The 14,115-nt window shown below is 45.5% G+C and overlaps 1 protein-coding gene across 2 annotated transcripts in view; it reads right to left on the minus strand.

Annotated features, from left to right (window-relative positions):
• Positions 1–531: 531 nt before the first annotated feature.
• Positions 532–14,115, minus strand: part of LOC117504382 — a 55,074-nt gene continuing 41,490 nt past the window's right edge. Inside the window, exons 7-9 of one of the 2 annotated variants that reach the window (XM_034163852.1) lie at positions 13,603–13,700; positions 4,670–4,740; positions 532–1,170 (exon numbers count right to left, since the gene is read on the minus strand). In XM_034163852.1, the coding sequence (XP_034019743.1) occupies positions 1,085–1,170; positions 4,670–4,740; positions 13,603–13,700 (255 nt within the window). In that variant the 3' untranslated portion in view covers positions 532–1,084. Of the gene's footprint in view, positions 1,174–4,669; positions 4,741–13,602; positions 13,701–14,115 lie in introns of both variants that reach the window. The other variant, XM_034163851.1, reaches the window with a different exon arrangement.

Genomic DNA, 14,115 nt, shown 5'->3' on the forward strand with positions numbered 1-14,115 from the left:
AAGTATCTCAGGGTCTTGTTCACGAGTGAGGGACGGATGGAGCGTGAGATCGATAGACGGATCGGTGCAGCATCTGCAGTGATGCGGATGCTGTATCGGACCGTCGTGGTGAAGAGAGAGCTGAGTAGGGGGGCAAAGCTCTCGATTTACCGATCGATCTACGTTCCGATCCTCACCTATGGTCATGAGATTTGGCTCATGACCAAAAGAACGAGATCGCGAGTACAAGCGGCCGAGATAAGTTTCCTCCACAGGGTGGCTGGGCGCTCCCTTAGAGATAGGGTGAGGAGCTCCGTCACTCGGGAGGAGCTCGGAGTCGAGCCGCTGCTCCTCCACGTCGAAAGGAGTCAGTTGAGGTGGGTCGGGTATCTTTTCCGGATGCCCCCTGGACGCCTCGCTGGAGAGGTGTTCCGGGCACGTCCCACTGGGAGGAGGCCCCGGGGAAGACCAGGACACGCTGGAGGAGCTGGGGGAGGTGTGTGTGGATCGGGAGGTCTGGGTGGCTTTGCTTGAGCTGCTGCCCCCGCGACCCGACTCCGGATAAAGCGGAAGAAAATGGATGGATGGATGGATGGATGTGTAAAAGTCCACAGGTGTGAATACTGCTTCCAGGCACTGTGTCAACACTTTCACACAGCGATTAAACTAAACAATGATTATAAAGCCATTTTTAAAAATAATATTTCTAATAGTAGGTTAATTTAATTGATTATTATTATTATGTGTGTGTGATTTGAAGCTTGAACTCATTAATTTGACACTGTGGTGATGGAGGAGAAAGAGAATAAAATAAAAATGGGGCCGTGTCGATCTCACAGTTTTGAAATACGCTCTGAAATGTGTCACATGACACATTTATGTCAATGAATCCACTCACATATTTCCACTTCCCATCAGGCCACAGTGCTGTCACCACAGTGAGGTCAAAGGTTACTGGAGTCCTCCAGGGGGTTTGTGATGACGGATTTGTGAATGAGCATGAAGAGCGGCAGGTAGGCCAGATAGTCCAGCAGGTCCAGAGCCGGGACGTGCCGGAGTTCCAGTCCGACGGCCGCCTCGGGCTCCAGGCGGATCCCTCCAGCTTTCACCTCCAGCAGCAGCTGCTCTGCACTGATAAAGCCCCGCTGAGCTCCCCAGTCCCCAGTGCTCCTCCAGGAGGAACAGGAAGAGCTGCTGCAGGAGTGGACCAGGTGTGGAACACAGAAATAAGAATTAAAGGGGTCACAGTGCACATGTTTCCAGACACTGAGGTGGTGCATTCTGGGCATTCTCAAAGCATGCATGCAGCCTGCTCTCACTGGACATAGTTCATTCTTTACTTTACACCCACTCCCCTCCCCACTCCCCCTGCGCAATCTTGGCATTATCTTGGATGAAGGGATGTCTCTAGAACATCATACGAAACAGTTAGGAACTGTTTTTTCCAGATCCGGAATATCTCTAAACTTCAAAAAATGGTGTCTTTTGAAGAGTTAGAGATGATTGTACATGCTTTTATATCTTCGCGACTGGATTATTGTAACAGCCTGTTCACGTGCTTAATAAGAAAGAACTGGCTCGTTTGCAGGTTGTGCAAAACTCTGCTGCATGGCTTTTGACCTGCACCCACAGAAGAGCCCATATTAGCCCAATACTCAAGTCCCTGCATTGGCTCCTTGTCTCGTTTAGGATAAATTATAAAATCCTGGTGCTTACATTTAGAGCCCTGAACGGGCAGGCTCCGGAATACATCAACGACCTGATCCAACCGTATGTGTCCACCCGGGGCCTGAGGTCCTCCAACCTAAACCTGCTGATGGTTCCCCGTACCTGTTTTAAAACTCGAGGGGTCAGATCTTTTAAAGCTGTGGCGCCGCGCCTTTGGAATGAGCTTCCCTGTTCCCTTCCCTCGATAGACTCTGTTGATGCTTTAAAAAGCAACTTAAGACTCACCTTTTTAAAATTGCATTTTAGCTTGATTTTTTTATTTTTATTTTTTTTTATGTTTGCATGTGTTATTTTGTATTTACTGATTTATCATGTGAAGCACTTTGTGATCCTGGTCTGTGAAAAGTGCTATATAAATAAAGTTTACTTACTTACTTACTCGTATTCTTGGGAGCACAGAAATCTACTGAAATTTGAACTGAGGCTGTTTTACGTCAGGAAAGAATCGAGTTTGGAAACAAAAAGGCTCCGTGCACCAGGCACACTGCTGGTGCTGCTCGGTCCGAGGACTCAGTCTGAGGGACTTCACACAGAATGCAGAGGTTTGGTGGGCGTGTATCATGGGGGGGGTCTCCAGATTTTGCTGGATGCACAGTCAGAATTGTGTCACTTTATCAAGAAAGTCCATTTAAAAGTAAAAACTGCAGAAAAGAGATGCTGCAGAATTTGTCCACTTAGTCTCCAGCGGTTCTTTGTGTACCTGTGGAGGCCTCAGATTACTTCAGGTTGGTTCTAGTCTTGTTTGACTGCACCTGTTTGCACAGTTAATGCAATCGAGGTAATACTGCCTGGGGGGGATAATCCCTCTGGCAATTAGCCCGTTCGCCTGCAGCCAGCCTCTCCAGTTAACAGCTCTGTAATTACGCAGCCCTCTCTACCTGACCGACCAGGGGTTCGCTCTGCACACACCACCGCCACAGGCTTTCCATGTTCCTTCTCACTTTCAGGTGCTCACGACTTCCCCGCCTGACAGAGCTGGGCTGTGAGCAGCCAGCTGGTTCTCCGTCCAGGTCCATCTGAGATGAGCCGCGTGTCTCGGGCTGATTACAGGGCTGGGCGGAGCGGACGGCATGTTCACTGCTGGGCACTTTAATGAGATTAAGGACGCTCTAATCTATGAAAAGGGAAATGCAGCCCTCCCTCTCTCTCTCTCTCTCGCTTCCCTCATTTCTATGCATGATGGCCGAGTGCCTCTCCTTTAAAATAAACTAGCTTTACAAAGCATGCTTTGGGATCGGACTTCAAAGTGTATACTCGTATTTATTTCATTGTAATTATGCCCGCAGCGCCATGAAAGGACAACGGAGGTACGGCATGAATGTGAGAAGTCGGGCTTCTCACACAAACATTTTCAGTTTATTTCAGTGCTGTTGACCGAGATTAGTGGATAAAACTGTCCAACTCAGACACTGAGGCTGCAACAGAGCAGCACCAATCCTCAACCCACGATACATAAGGAGGGTGCATCAGGATGGGTATTCAGCATATATGTTCGGCCTAATCAATTATACAGATCATTTTCATACCAGATTGGTCAAGAACCCGGTTGTGACAGGTTTGGGTCAAGGTTCGGGAAGGAGGAGAAGGAAGGTGATAGAGTAGAAGTGTGGAAATTAAATTCCGAACTTTGAATGTTGACAGTATGATAAAGAAGAGAAAGGCAACACACTGTTTGAGACAAGGCAGAAGGACATAAGGCCAGGAAGACTGGAGGTGAGTTCAATTCTACCATGGAGGAGAAAAGATGGGAGTAAACATGATGGAGAGTAGATTACGTAAGTGTTGGAGGTGAAGTCAGTGAAGTCAATGATTGACAGAGTGATGACTGGGGAGCTGGAAACTGAAGGTGTGATAATAAATGTCAGGGGAGGTGATGGTGTAGTGGTTAAGCGTTGGGCTTGAGACCAGAGGATCCTGGGTTCAAATCCCAGCCTGACCGGAAAATCACTAAGTTGCTCCCAGTGTGTAGTGGGCACCTTGCATTGCAGCAGCCTGACATCAGGGTGAATGTGAGGCATTGATATGTAAAGCGCTTTGAGCGTCTGATGCAGATGGAAAAGCGTTATATAAATGCAGTCCGTTTAAATGTCATCAGCACATAAGTCTCAGAAGTGGTTTGTAAGATGAAGGAGAAAGATGATTTCTGTTGTGAGTGAGATGAGGTGGTGGAGAGAAAGAGTGGTGGTGACTGGAGCAGACTTGGTGAAGGGATGGAGGTGTTGAGGAAGTAATTGGTCAAGAGGAACATGGAAAGGAAGACTGCTTTGGATTTTGCTAAAACGATGGAAATAACATAATGAATACAATTTTAAGAGGAAGGATGGGATTAAGAATCATCAAGGATCAGGTTGTGACCCCTTTTTCTATGCAATGGCGATGGACAGATTAATGGAAAAGATCAGGCAAGAGTCTTCAGGGGTATGTAGTGAGGTAGGGAGCTGGTTGGAGTGAGTCTAGAGAAGTAGAACATGCACAAGAGAGAATAATTGGATAAATTGCTCAACGAGGACAATTATCATCTTGAAGAATCTGCACAAATATTTTCTGCTCAGTTAAAACTTGTTCAACAATTTATTTCAAAATTCCGCCAAAGTCATGATGTATTCCAGACAAACTGGGAGGTTGTAATGTTCTAGTTGAAATCCGTATTTGAAACCTCAAGGTGCATCAGCCGTCAAGCACCATAAAGAAGAATTATGTGGAACCGGCATTGTAAGAGAGAAGCTTACTTTCTCTGGCTACAGATCAGCTGTCAGAGCGAGTTCTCCATGGTCTCATGGACGATGGGCTTGAACTCCAGAACATTTAAACTTTTTCCCCCAAGAATTCGGGAAAAAGTGTGTAGTAGAGGACTAGTTTTACCAGCCACTTTACGAGGTATGAAGGTGAACCTGCCGTTGATAAACCACGGTGTGTACATGCTAAAGCTTTAGCTCAGAAACGAGCCACAGCCTGACATTACCTTGGCTTTGAAGAGCCATCACTTCCAGAGAGCGGAAGTCCATGCTGCTGATTAGTGACTGCATAAACTCACTGCAACACAAGAACAACAAAAAAACAGAACCTTTAATTAACAAAATAGCAGATCGGTATGTACAAGCAGGGTCTGACCACTAGAGGGCAAAAGGACAGTGCTGTCATTGGTGGTTGATTGCAAAATTGAATTTTTAAATAGTAATTTTTTAACAAAAATTCTTGGGCATTTGGTATGTGTTCAATATTGTGTAATACACTACAGCAGAAAATTCTATATGTTTGGAGGAAATACCATAAAAGCGTAACAACAGTAGTTCTTTGGACAACTCTGCCGTTTGTGGGCTGCATCGGTAGAGACCAGGAGGCTGAGTACAGAGTTGTGGTGGACAGGTTTGTGTAGTGATGTGGACTCATCCACCTACAGCTCAACATGTCCTAAGACGAAGGAGCTGGTGGTGGACTTCAGAAGACAGAAGACCCATCCGAACCCAGTTACCATTAATGGAACTGAGGTGGACATTGTGGACTACAAGTACCTAGGTGTCCACACGGACAACAAACTGGACTGGACTGTAAACACAGATGCTGTGTATAAGAAAGGTCAGAGCCAACTGCCCTTCCTCAGGAGGATCAGATCTTTCAATGTCTGCAGAAATATACTGCAGATGTTCTATCATTCGGTGGTCTCCAGCATCATCTTCTACACTGTAGTGTGCTGGGGCAGCAGGCTGAAGGCAGCTGACACAACAAGCTCATCAGGAGAGCTGGCTCTGTCCAGGGGTGATGCTGCAGTCTGTGGTGGTGTCAGAGAGGAGGATGTTGAGGAAACTGCTCAGCATCCTGGACAACACCTCCCACCCCCTGCAGGCCACACTGACATCCTGACCACTGAGGTGCACAAAGAATGCCACGGGAGGTCTGTCCTACCTGTGGCAATCAGACTATATAACCCCCCCCCCCCCCCCAACCTCTGCAGGATGAATACATAATGAAGAGAGTTATTCAGAGATATGTGCAATATTGTCAAACATCTTGTGCAAATGTATAAAAAAATGTTCACTGATTACTGTCACTTTCGGTGATTATTTCGGTGCTCTAGCGAAATAATTTCCTTCGGGATAAAGTTGATCTTATTCTTATTCCTTCTTCCTGTTTCCCAATTCCTCAGGGTCATTTCAGCATTAAGCTCGGTTCTTTTTAGAGCCTGAAGCTGGTGATATTTTAACCAGATACAGATTTAAATATACAACATTAATTTAGCCATTCAGTGGCATCCAATCAGGTGCAAAAAATGGGCAAATAGCATCGATGGTGCCTTCACTGACAATCAGAACTGCTAGATTCATCGTAGGAAATGGTGTTACAATAACTCGAGGCACAAGTGTTTTAAACTACCAAAGAAAATTGTGATGTACAACTTAAATAAAAAAAAAATTAGTCTGTGACATTCTCTGACATACAATACAGGCAGATTTAACAAATTAAATGATAAGAATCTTCATTCATTCATTTTCTATACCCAATTATTCCAATTAAGGATAGTGGAGGAGGTGGAGCTTATCCCAGAGGTCATAGGGCAGGAGGTGGGGTTCACCCTGGACAGACCGCCAGTCCATCACAGGGTGATAAGGATCTAATCATCCAACCAAAAAGAGAATTAAATAAAAAGTGCATTTTTCATGGCTAACACTGGGGTGATGTGATTTAATCATGTGGTTTATAGTTTTTATTTCTAGTATTTTATTTCAAATGTAGTTTAGTTTTTCATCATTTCATAATAACCAAATATTTTGCAGGATTTCAATAATTAAAAAACAAAACTGTGCTTTTTGTTTGCCTACATGTCGTAGTTTCCTATTTAGAAAATTTATTAGCAGCATCTATTTTGTATTTTTGCGATAATTAAAAATAAATAAAAGGTTGTTTTCTGTCACACATCCTAGTAAATACCGCGGTTAGCGTCAAGACAGACGTGCATGGCGGCGGCACATTTTTGGTTTTTGTCTTTGGCGGGTGTCTCGAGCGTTGTTGTGTTTGCATCAACATGATGATAAAAGGTTCTGAGCCCATTGTGGCTGCTCACAGTAGCCTAGTTGTCAAACAATGCACAGACACACGGGGACATCCCGCCAAAGTAACGGTTAAAACTGCTCCGATGTAGCGCACTGGGTGTGGGGGTGCCAGAGCAGAGCCAGCAGGGTTGGCTGGGTGAAGGTTTACTGGGGTGGGAGAGCGGGGGGATGGGGGGAGCTGCTAATGATCCGGGTCAGACTCTGGTGCAATGTGACCACTCACAGATCAACAAAATCTGGGTCCACACAGATAATTAGAGAGAAGCTGGGACAGACTCATCCTGTCCAGCGTGTGGCACAGCGACAGTCGCCCCGCTCTAACGAGTGCCCAGTGTTAATGAGCCCCTCCTCGCCGTGCCATGAATGGCCTGTTAGAGCGAAGAATGGCAAACGCGCTCGCCATCGAGTGCAATCTACGCCTGAGTGCTCGCGGGGCTGTGACTGGCCCTCGTCCGCCAAACGTGGGGCAGACAGGAGCGTGATGGGGATGAAGCGAGACAGGGCAGCTAATGATCATTAATTGCACTTCATTGGCAGTAAAAAAAAAAAAAAAGCCCAAACGCTGGTGTACTGAGGACACCGGTGGGATAATGGCTGGTCTAAACGAGGGGCGAGAGGGCCGGGACGGACTGTGGGGAAGATAATAGCAACTGAACCCATTTGCTTTTGGACGCCCCCCTTTAGCACCCTGCTGTGCCCAACACAACAGACCTCCAGCTTACGTAATGTCAAACATTTTGGCAGTCTCGTCTTTCAGGGGCCTGTATACAGCGAGACGAGCGCGCAGGGACGCAAATATATTCTGACCCAGTTTGACTCAACCACATAAAGAGACATTTTGGGAGATTTTAGCACAGCAGGTACCGTATTTTCCGGACTATAAGTCGCACGTTTTTACATGTTTTGGCCTGGGGTGCGACCTATACTCCGGTGCGACTTATAAATGAAAAATATACCGGTAGGATCTCAATTAATTTACTGTAACAAAACAATTTTACGTGACAGAGTCGATCTATGTTTTAAAATGGCCACCGGAAAAGGAATGCAATGCATCATAGGCACTGTAGTATGACGGCCATCCTATAGTTCACGCTGGTCGCGATAACCAATCAGAGAACAGAACTTTGGATGCGTATTCCTCACCTCACCCACAGCGTGTGAAGCTGACGAACACGGTGCTTGCTGTTATTCCGGCTTGGCGAACAGAACAGCTTCAACCCTTGGATATCAATGTGAGCAGAATAAGTTGACGCTGAGAGCTGCGTGGGAGCACCGGGTGAGCGACGGCGGAGGATTAGCGTGTGCACTTGGAAGGAGCTGGCGTCGATGATTGTGAAAAGCGTTTGAAGCAGACGAACATGGTGTTTATTCCGGGATGGCTAACAAAACAGCTTCAACCCTTGGATATCAGTGTGAGCAGAGTTGACGCTGAGAGCTGCATGGGAGCACTGAGCGACGGCGGAGGATTAGCGTCTGCACTTGGAAGGAGCTGGATCAACACCACTGGGTGGTCATGAGCTGCGCAGGTAGGTGCTGCATGGTTCGGCTCGCAATGTGGTCCGCAAAATACAAACATATCTGTAGGTAAAATGCAGCTCACGAGAGGGCACTCGAGGCTTGTGTGACTGTTCCTGCGACTTCTGACTACCATAGAAAAATAAAAATTTTAACGTTACTGATAACTTAACAAGACAACGGAGAAGGCCCGAAAAAATGCCACCAAAAAGAAAATCATACTCTGCAGATTACAAGTTAAGACTGGTGAAATATGCATCCGAAAACGGTAGCCGTCACAATATTATCATCTGAACTTTTCATGTTAACATACCTGTATGTCCATGGGACTTATAGTCCAGTGCAACTTATTTATGGTTTATTTTTCTTTATAATGGATAAAGTGACTGGTGCGACTTATACTCCGGTGCGACTTATTTATGGTTTATTTTCTTTATAATGGATAAAGTGGCTGGTGCGACTTATACTCCGGTGCGACTTATTTATGGTTTGTTTTTCTTTATAATGGATAAAGTGGCTGGTGCGGCTTATACTCCGGTGCGACTTATAGTCCGGAAAATACGGTAGTTTCTTTTGTGTTTCTTTATCTGCATGTGGCTGTTTTTGAGTTAAAACTAAAATGGATGTGCAGAGATTAAAAAGTCCACTGGGTGGGAGCTTCACATTTAATGTACTGAAAATTAAAGATCTTAAAGCTACAGAGTGCAGGATTTAGTGACATCTAGTGGTTAGGTTGCACATTGTATGATATCATCACCAATCATGATATTGTTTCCATTCAGATTTTTTTGCTTTTATAGCGATGGAGACTCACACACCGTGTCCTCTCTCGTGATAAACAATATGTGAGATTCATCGTTTCACAAAAACGACAGTTCTCAAACTTGTTAGCCTGCGCTAGCAACCAGTACACAGGGCAGCAACTGCTGAATCCTCATGTTTTTCTTCAGTCTTCCGGCACAGCTGCAAAATGCAAAAGGCGGAACACGTATGTCCCCTTTGGCTTCCTGTGTCAACATGGTGGCTTCCATGAGGGGGCCCCTCCCCCTCTCGTGTAGACACGGAGGGCTCATTCTAAACATACAAAAACATACAGTGGAAAAATACATGAATGAGCTGAAGAATACTGATTTCAAGCTAGCTATGTGCTATTTAGCTGGTCCTTGGTGGACCATTTCTGCAGCTATCCTAGGCTAGCTTGTCTGCTAACTCTCTCACTTGCTACTTGGAGGACAAATTAATGGTTATTTGAAGGGAATGTGATCTTTTGTTCCAGCTGATTGGATAATTGGGATAAAAGCTAACGCTGACGGGACGTGAACCTTGAATGGAGCAGGTCGACGTAGGTTCCGCTATTTAACATTTGCATGAATCAGCGCCCCCCAGTGTCTGAATCATGCTGTCAAATTACAGGAACAAACTCACAAACATCAGAACCTGAGGGTGACGCTAATTATGAGCAGCGCGCAGCAGCTGAAGTGGCGCTTTGTTTGGGAGTACTGTATGACAATGCACTTCTTGGCAGATCACGTGACTGGCCCTGAGGGAATGTGGCGCCGTGTGAGGTGGACGGGTCGCGAGCAGCAAATGGCACAATGCTGAACATGGACAGATGGGCCGAGTCAAGGGCCAAAACAGCACAACACAGAGGGCGAGAGGGAGGCGACAAAGCCGGAGACGCCAGAGATACAGACTGAAAAGAGGTGTGAGGGGAACGGCGGTGCCACAACGAGCGCATTATGACACAACCACGATTACAGAAGATAGATACCATAACAATCCCTCCAAGTACTCTGGGCGTGTGTATGCTCACACACACACACACACACACACACACACACACACATATATATTATATATATATTATATATATATATATATATTATATATATATATATATATATATATATATAAAATCTAAAAAAAAAATCTGGAAATCATAATGTATGATTTTTTAATAATTTATTTGTATGTTACTGATGCAAATAAGTATTTGAACACCTACCAACCAGCAAGAATTCTGTCTCTCACAGACCTCTTAATTTTTCTTTAAGAAGCCCTCTTATTCTGCACTCTACCTGTATTAATTGCACCTGTTTGAACTTGTTACCTGTATAAAAGACACCTGTTCACACACTCAATCAATCACACTCCAACCTGTCCACCATAGCCAGCTAACGAGTCTTTCAATGGATTCAGGTGTGTGGAAGGTGGCTCTCGAGGACCGAACTTGGCCACCCCTGGCCAAGACCAAAGAGCTGTCTGAGGACACCAGAACAAACTGTAGACCTGCACAAGGCTGGGATGGACTACAGGACAACAGGCAAGCAGCTTGGTAGAAGACAACAACTGTTATGATTATTTATTAGAAAGTGGAAGAAACACAAGATGACTGTCAATCTCCCTCGGTCTGGGATTCCATGCAAGATCTCACTTTGTGGGGTAAGGATGATTCTGAGAAAGCTCAGAACTACACAGGAGGACCTGGTCAATGACCTGAAGAGAGCTGGACCACAGTCACAAAGATTACATTAGTAACACATGATGCTGTCATGGTTTAAAATCCTGCAGGGCAGCAAGGTCCCCCTGCTCAAGCCAGCACATGTCCAGGCCCATTTGAAGTTCACCAGCGACCATCTGGATGATCTAGAGGAGGCATGGGAGAAGGTCATGTGGTCAGATGAGACCAGAATAGAGCTTTTTGGAATCAACTCCATTTACCATGTTTAGAGGATGAGAACAACCCCAAGAAAACCATCCCAACCTTGAAGCATGGTGGTGGAAACATCATACTCTGGGGGTGCTCTTCTGCATAGGGGACAGGACGGCTACACCGTATTGAAGGGAGGATGGATGGGGTCATGTATTGTGAGATTTTGGCAAACAACCTCCTTCCCTCAGTAAGAGCATTGAAGATGGGTTATGGCTGGGTCTTCCAGCATGACAATGACCACAAACACACAGCCAGGGCAACTAAGGAGGGGCTCCGTAAGAAGCATTTCAAGGTCCTGGAGTGGCCTGGCCAGTCTCCAGACCTGAACTCAATAGAAAATCTTTGGAGGGAGCTGAAACTCCAAACCTGAAAGATTTGGAGAAGATCTGTATGGAGGAGTGGACCAAAATCCCTGCTGCAGTGTTTGAAAACCTGGTGAAAAACTACAGGAAACGTTTGACCTCTGTAATTGCAAACAAAGGCTACTGTAACAAATATTAACATTGATTTCACAGGTGTTCAAATACTTATTTGCAGCAGTAACATACAAATAAATTATTAAAAAATCATACATTGTGATTTCCGGATTTTTTTTAGATTATGTCTCTCACAGTGGACATGCACCTAAGATGAAAATTTCAGACCCCTCCATGATTTCTAAGTGGGAGAACTTGCAAAACCGCAGGGTGTTCAAATACTTATTTTCCTCACTGTACACACACACACACACACACACACACACACACACACAACACACACACACACACACACACACACACACACACACACACACACACACACACACACACACACACACACACACACATATGCCTTAGACTGCCCACAATAAAAGGCCACTCTGAAAGGTGCAGTTTTATCACACAGCACAATGCCACAGATGTTGTAAGATTTGAGGGAGCGTGCAATTGGCATGCTGACAGCAGGAATGTCAACCAGAGCTGTTGCTCGTGTATTGAATGTTCATTTCTCTACCATAAGCCGTCTCCAAAGGCGTTTCAGAGAATTTGGCAGTACATCCAACCAGCCTCACAACCGCAGACCATGTGTAACCACACAGCCCAGGACCTCCACATCCAGCATGTTCATCTTCAAGATCGTCTGAGACCAGCCACTCGGACAGCTGCTGAAACAATCGGTTTGCATAACCAAAGAATTTCTGCACAAACTGTCAGAAACCGTCTCAGGGAAGCTCATCTGCATGCTCGTCGTCCTCATCGGGGTCTCGACCTGGCTCCAGTTCGTCGTCGTAACCGACTTGAGTGGGCAAATGCTCACATTCGCTGGCGTTTGGCACGTCGGAGAGGTGTTCTCTTCACGGATGATGTGAAGGAGATGTGTTGCACTGCATGAGGCAAATGGTGGTCACACCAGATACTGACTGGTATCCCCCCCCAATAAAACAAAACTGCACCTTTCAGAGTGGCCTTTTATTGTGGGCAGTCTAAGGCACACCTGTGCACTAATCATGGTGTCTAATCAGCATCTTGGTATGGCACACCTGTGAGGTGGGATGGATTATCTCAGCAAAGAAGTGCTCACTATCACAGATTTAGACTGGTTTGTGAACAATATTTGAGGGAAATGGTGATATTGTGTATGTGGAAAAAGTTTTAGATCTTTGAGTTCATCTCATACAAAATGGGAGCAAAACCAAAAGTGTTGCGTTTATATTTTTGTTGAGTATATATATCTCACCATAAAGTGATTAGTGGCTAAAATCTACTCATTAGATTTCAAAGTATGATGAGGTCACGGTCGTCAGTCGGATGAAGGCAGGAGGTGAGTTCGTTTATGGTTTTCTCTCATGAATACTGATCTTGTGTCTCCTGACTGGATTTGGAAACCTCTGAAAAGAGTTTTAATACGAACATTCATCCCGATTGCGATAATTGACTCTGCACAGAGTCTTTCTCTGCCAGTGAGGCGGCGGGAATGAGGAGCCGCCTCTGAGGGCGAGCACAAAGAGCTGGCCGTAAATCACAGGACCCGTGACCCCGGAGCTGTCCTCGCTGAGAGGGAGCTCTCACTTCGGGTCGCGGGCTTCGGGAGCACGCCTTGACCCTCCAGGACCTCCGAAGTCGGCTCGGCTCCAAACACTCCTGTCTAGGAAGCTATAAACCCCCGGGCAGCAAAAAGCACCGTGTGTGGGAATCTGCGACATATGGAGAATAATGTAGCGCCGCGGCGACGCTGAGGTCAGGCTGGAGGCTGGGTGATGATTTTTTGCACACTCGTGGTTGTCCCGCTCAGCTCCATCACGGATAATGTGAACTTGAAACACGTTTGGGTGGCAGAGGTTCTGGTGTTGTGCTTTTGTCTTTTTAATTTTTGCCGTTTTATCTTAGCATTTTCTTTTCATCTCTTTTTAAACTAAGTCATCTCTAATAGATGACACAGTGTTAAACGTGCATTTGAGTTCAGCTTCCCGTCACACTGAATCATCATGACTCCGACCTCTAAAACCATAAACCATCATCAGGCAGAAGTGGGACAGGATTAAAGCCCCGCCCCCACAGCGCCACAAACATCACGGGAACAAAGTGGAGCACGCTTATAATTACTGATGGGAGGTCAAAGACTTCTCTTTGGCTGACTTACTCTATGGCGGCTATTTTCTGTGCCAAGCTGGCAATAACAGCGAAAAGCCTCAAGTCCACAAGTCCATCTGTCACCCTGAAGTCCACCATTTCCAGGATCTGAGAAACAAACGGCAACATGGTGAGCTGAAGTGTGTCCAGTTAGTGAACTTGAAAACCCAAAAAACATTAATACAATCATCTTGTCCTTTTCCAAATTAAGAAGACATATAACAAGGATGAACTGATCTAAATTTAATGAATTTTGATGCACCAGTTCAATCTTATCTAATAGACAGACCATAAACCTGAATGCTACCACTGAACACCTGCACCTGCTGGACATGTTTGGGCTGGTTACAGGAAACAACAATCTGATCACATGAATGATGGAAATTAGGAGCAGTAGGAATTTGAAATGATCTTATTTGTCAGTTTCCTTAATTCACAAAGCTCGTGTCTAAATGTAATAATAAGAATCATCATCATCATCAAATCCTGTCCATGTGACCGGATCTGCGTATGTGCACAATTT

Source organism: Thalassophryne amazonica, chromosome 22, assembly GCF_902500255.1.
Source record: "Thalassophryne amazonica chromosome 22, fThaAma1.1, whole genome shotgun sequence".
Lineage (NCBI taxonomy): Eukaryota > Metazoa > Chordata > Actinopteri > Batrachoidiformes > Batrachoididae > Thalassophryne > Thalassophryne amazonica.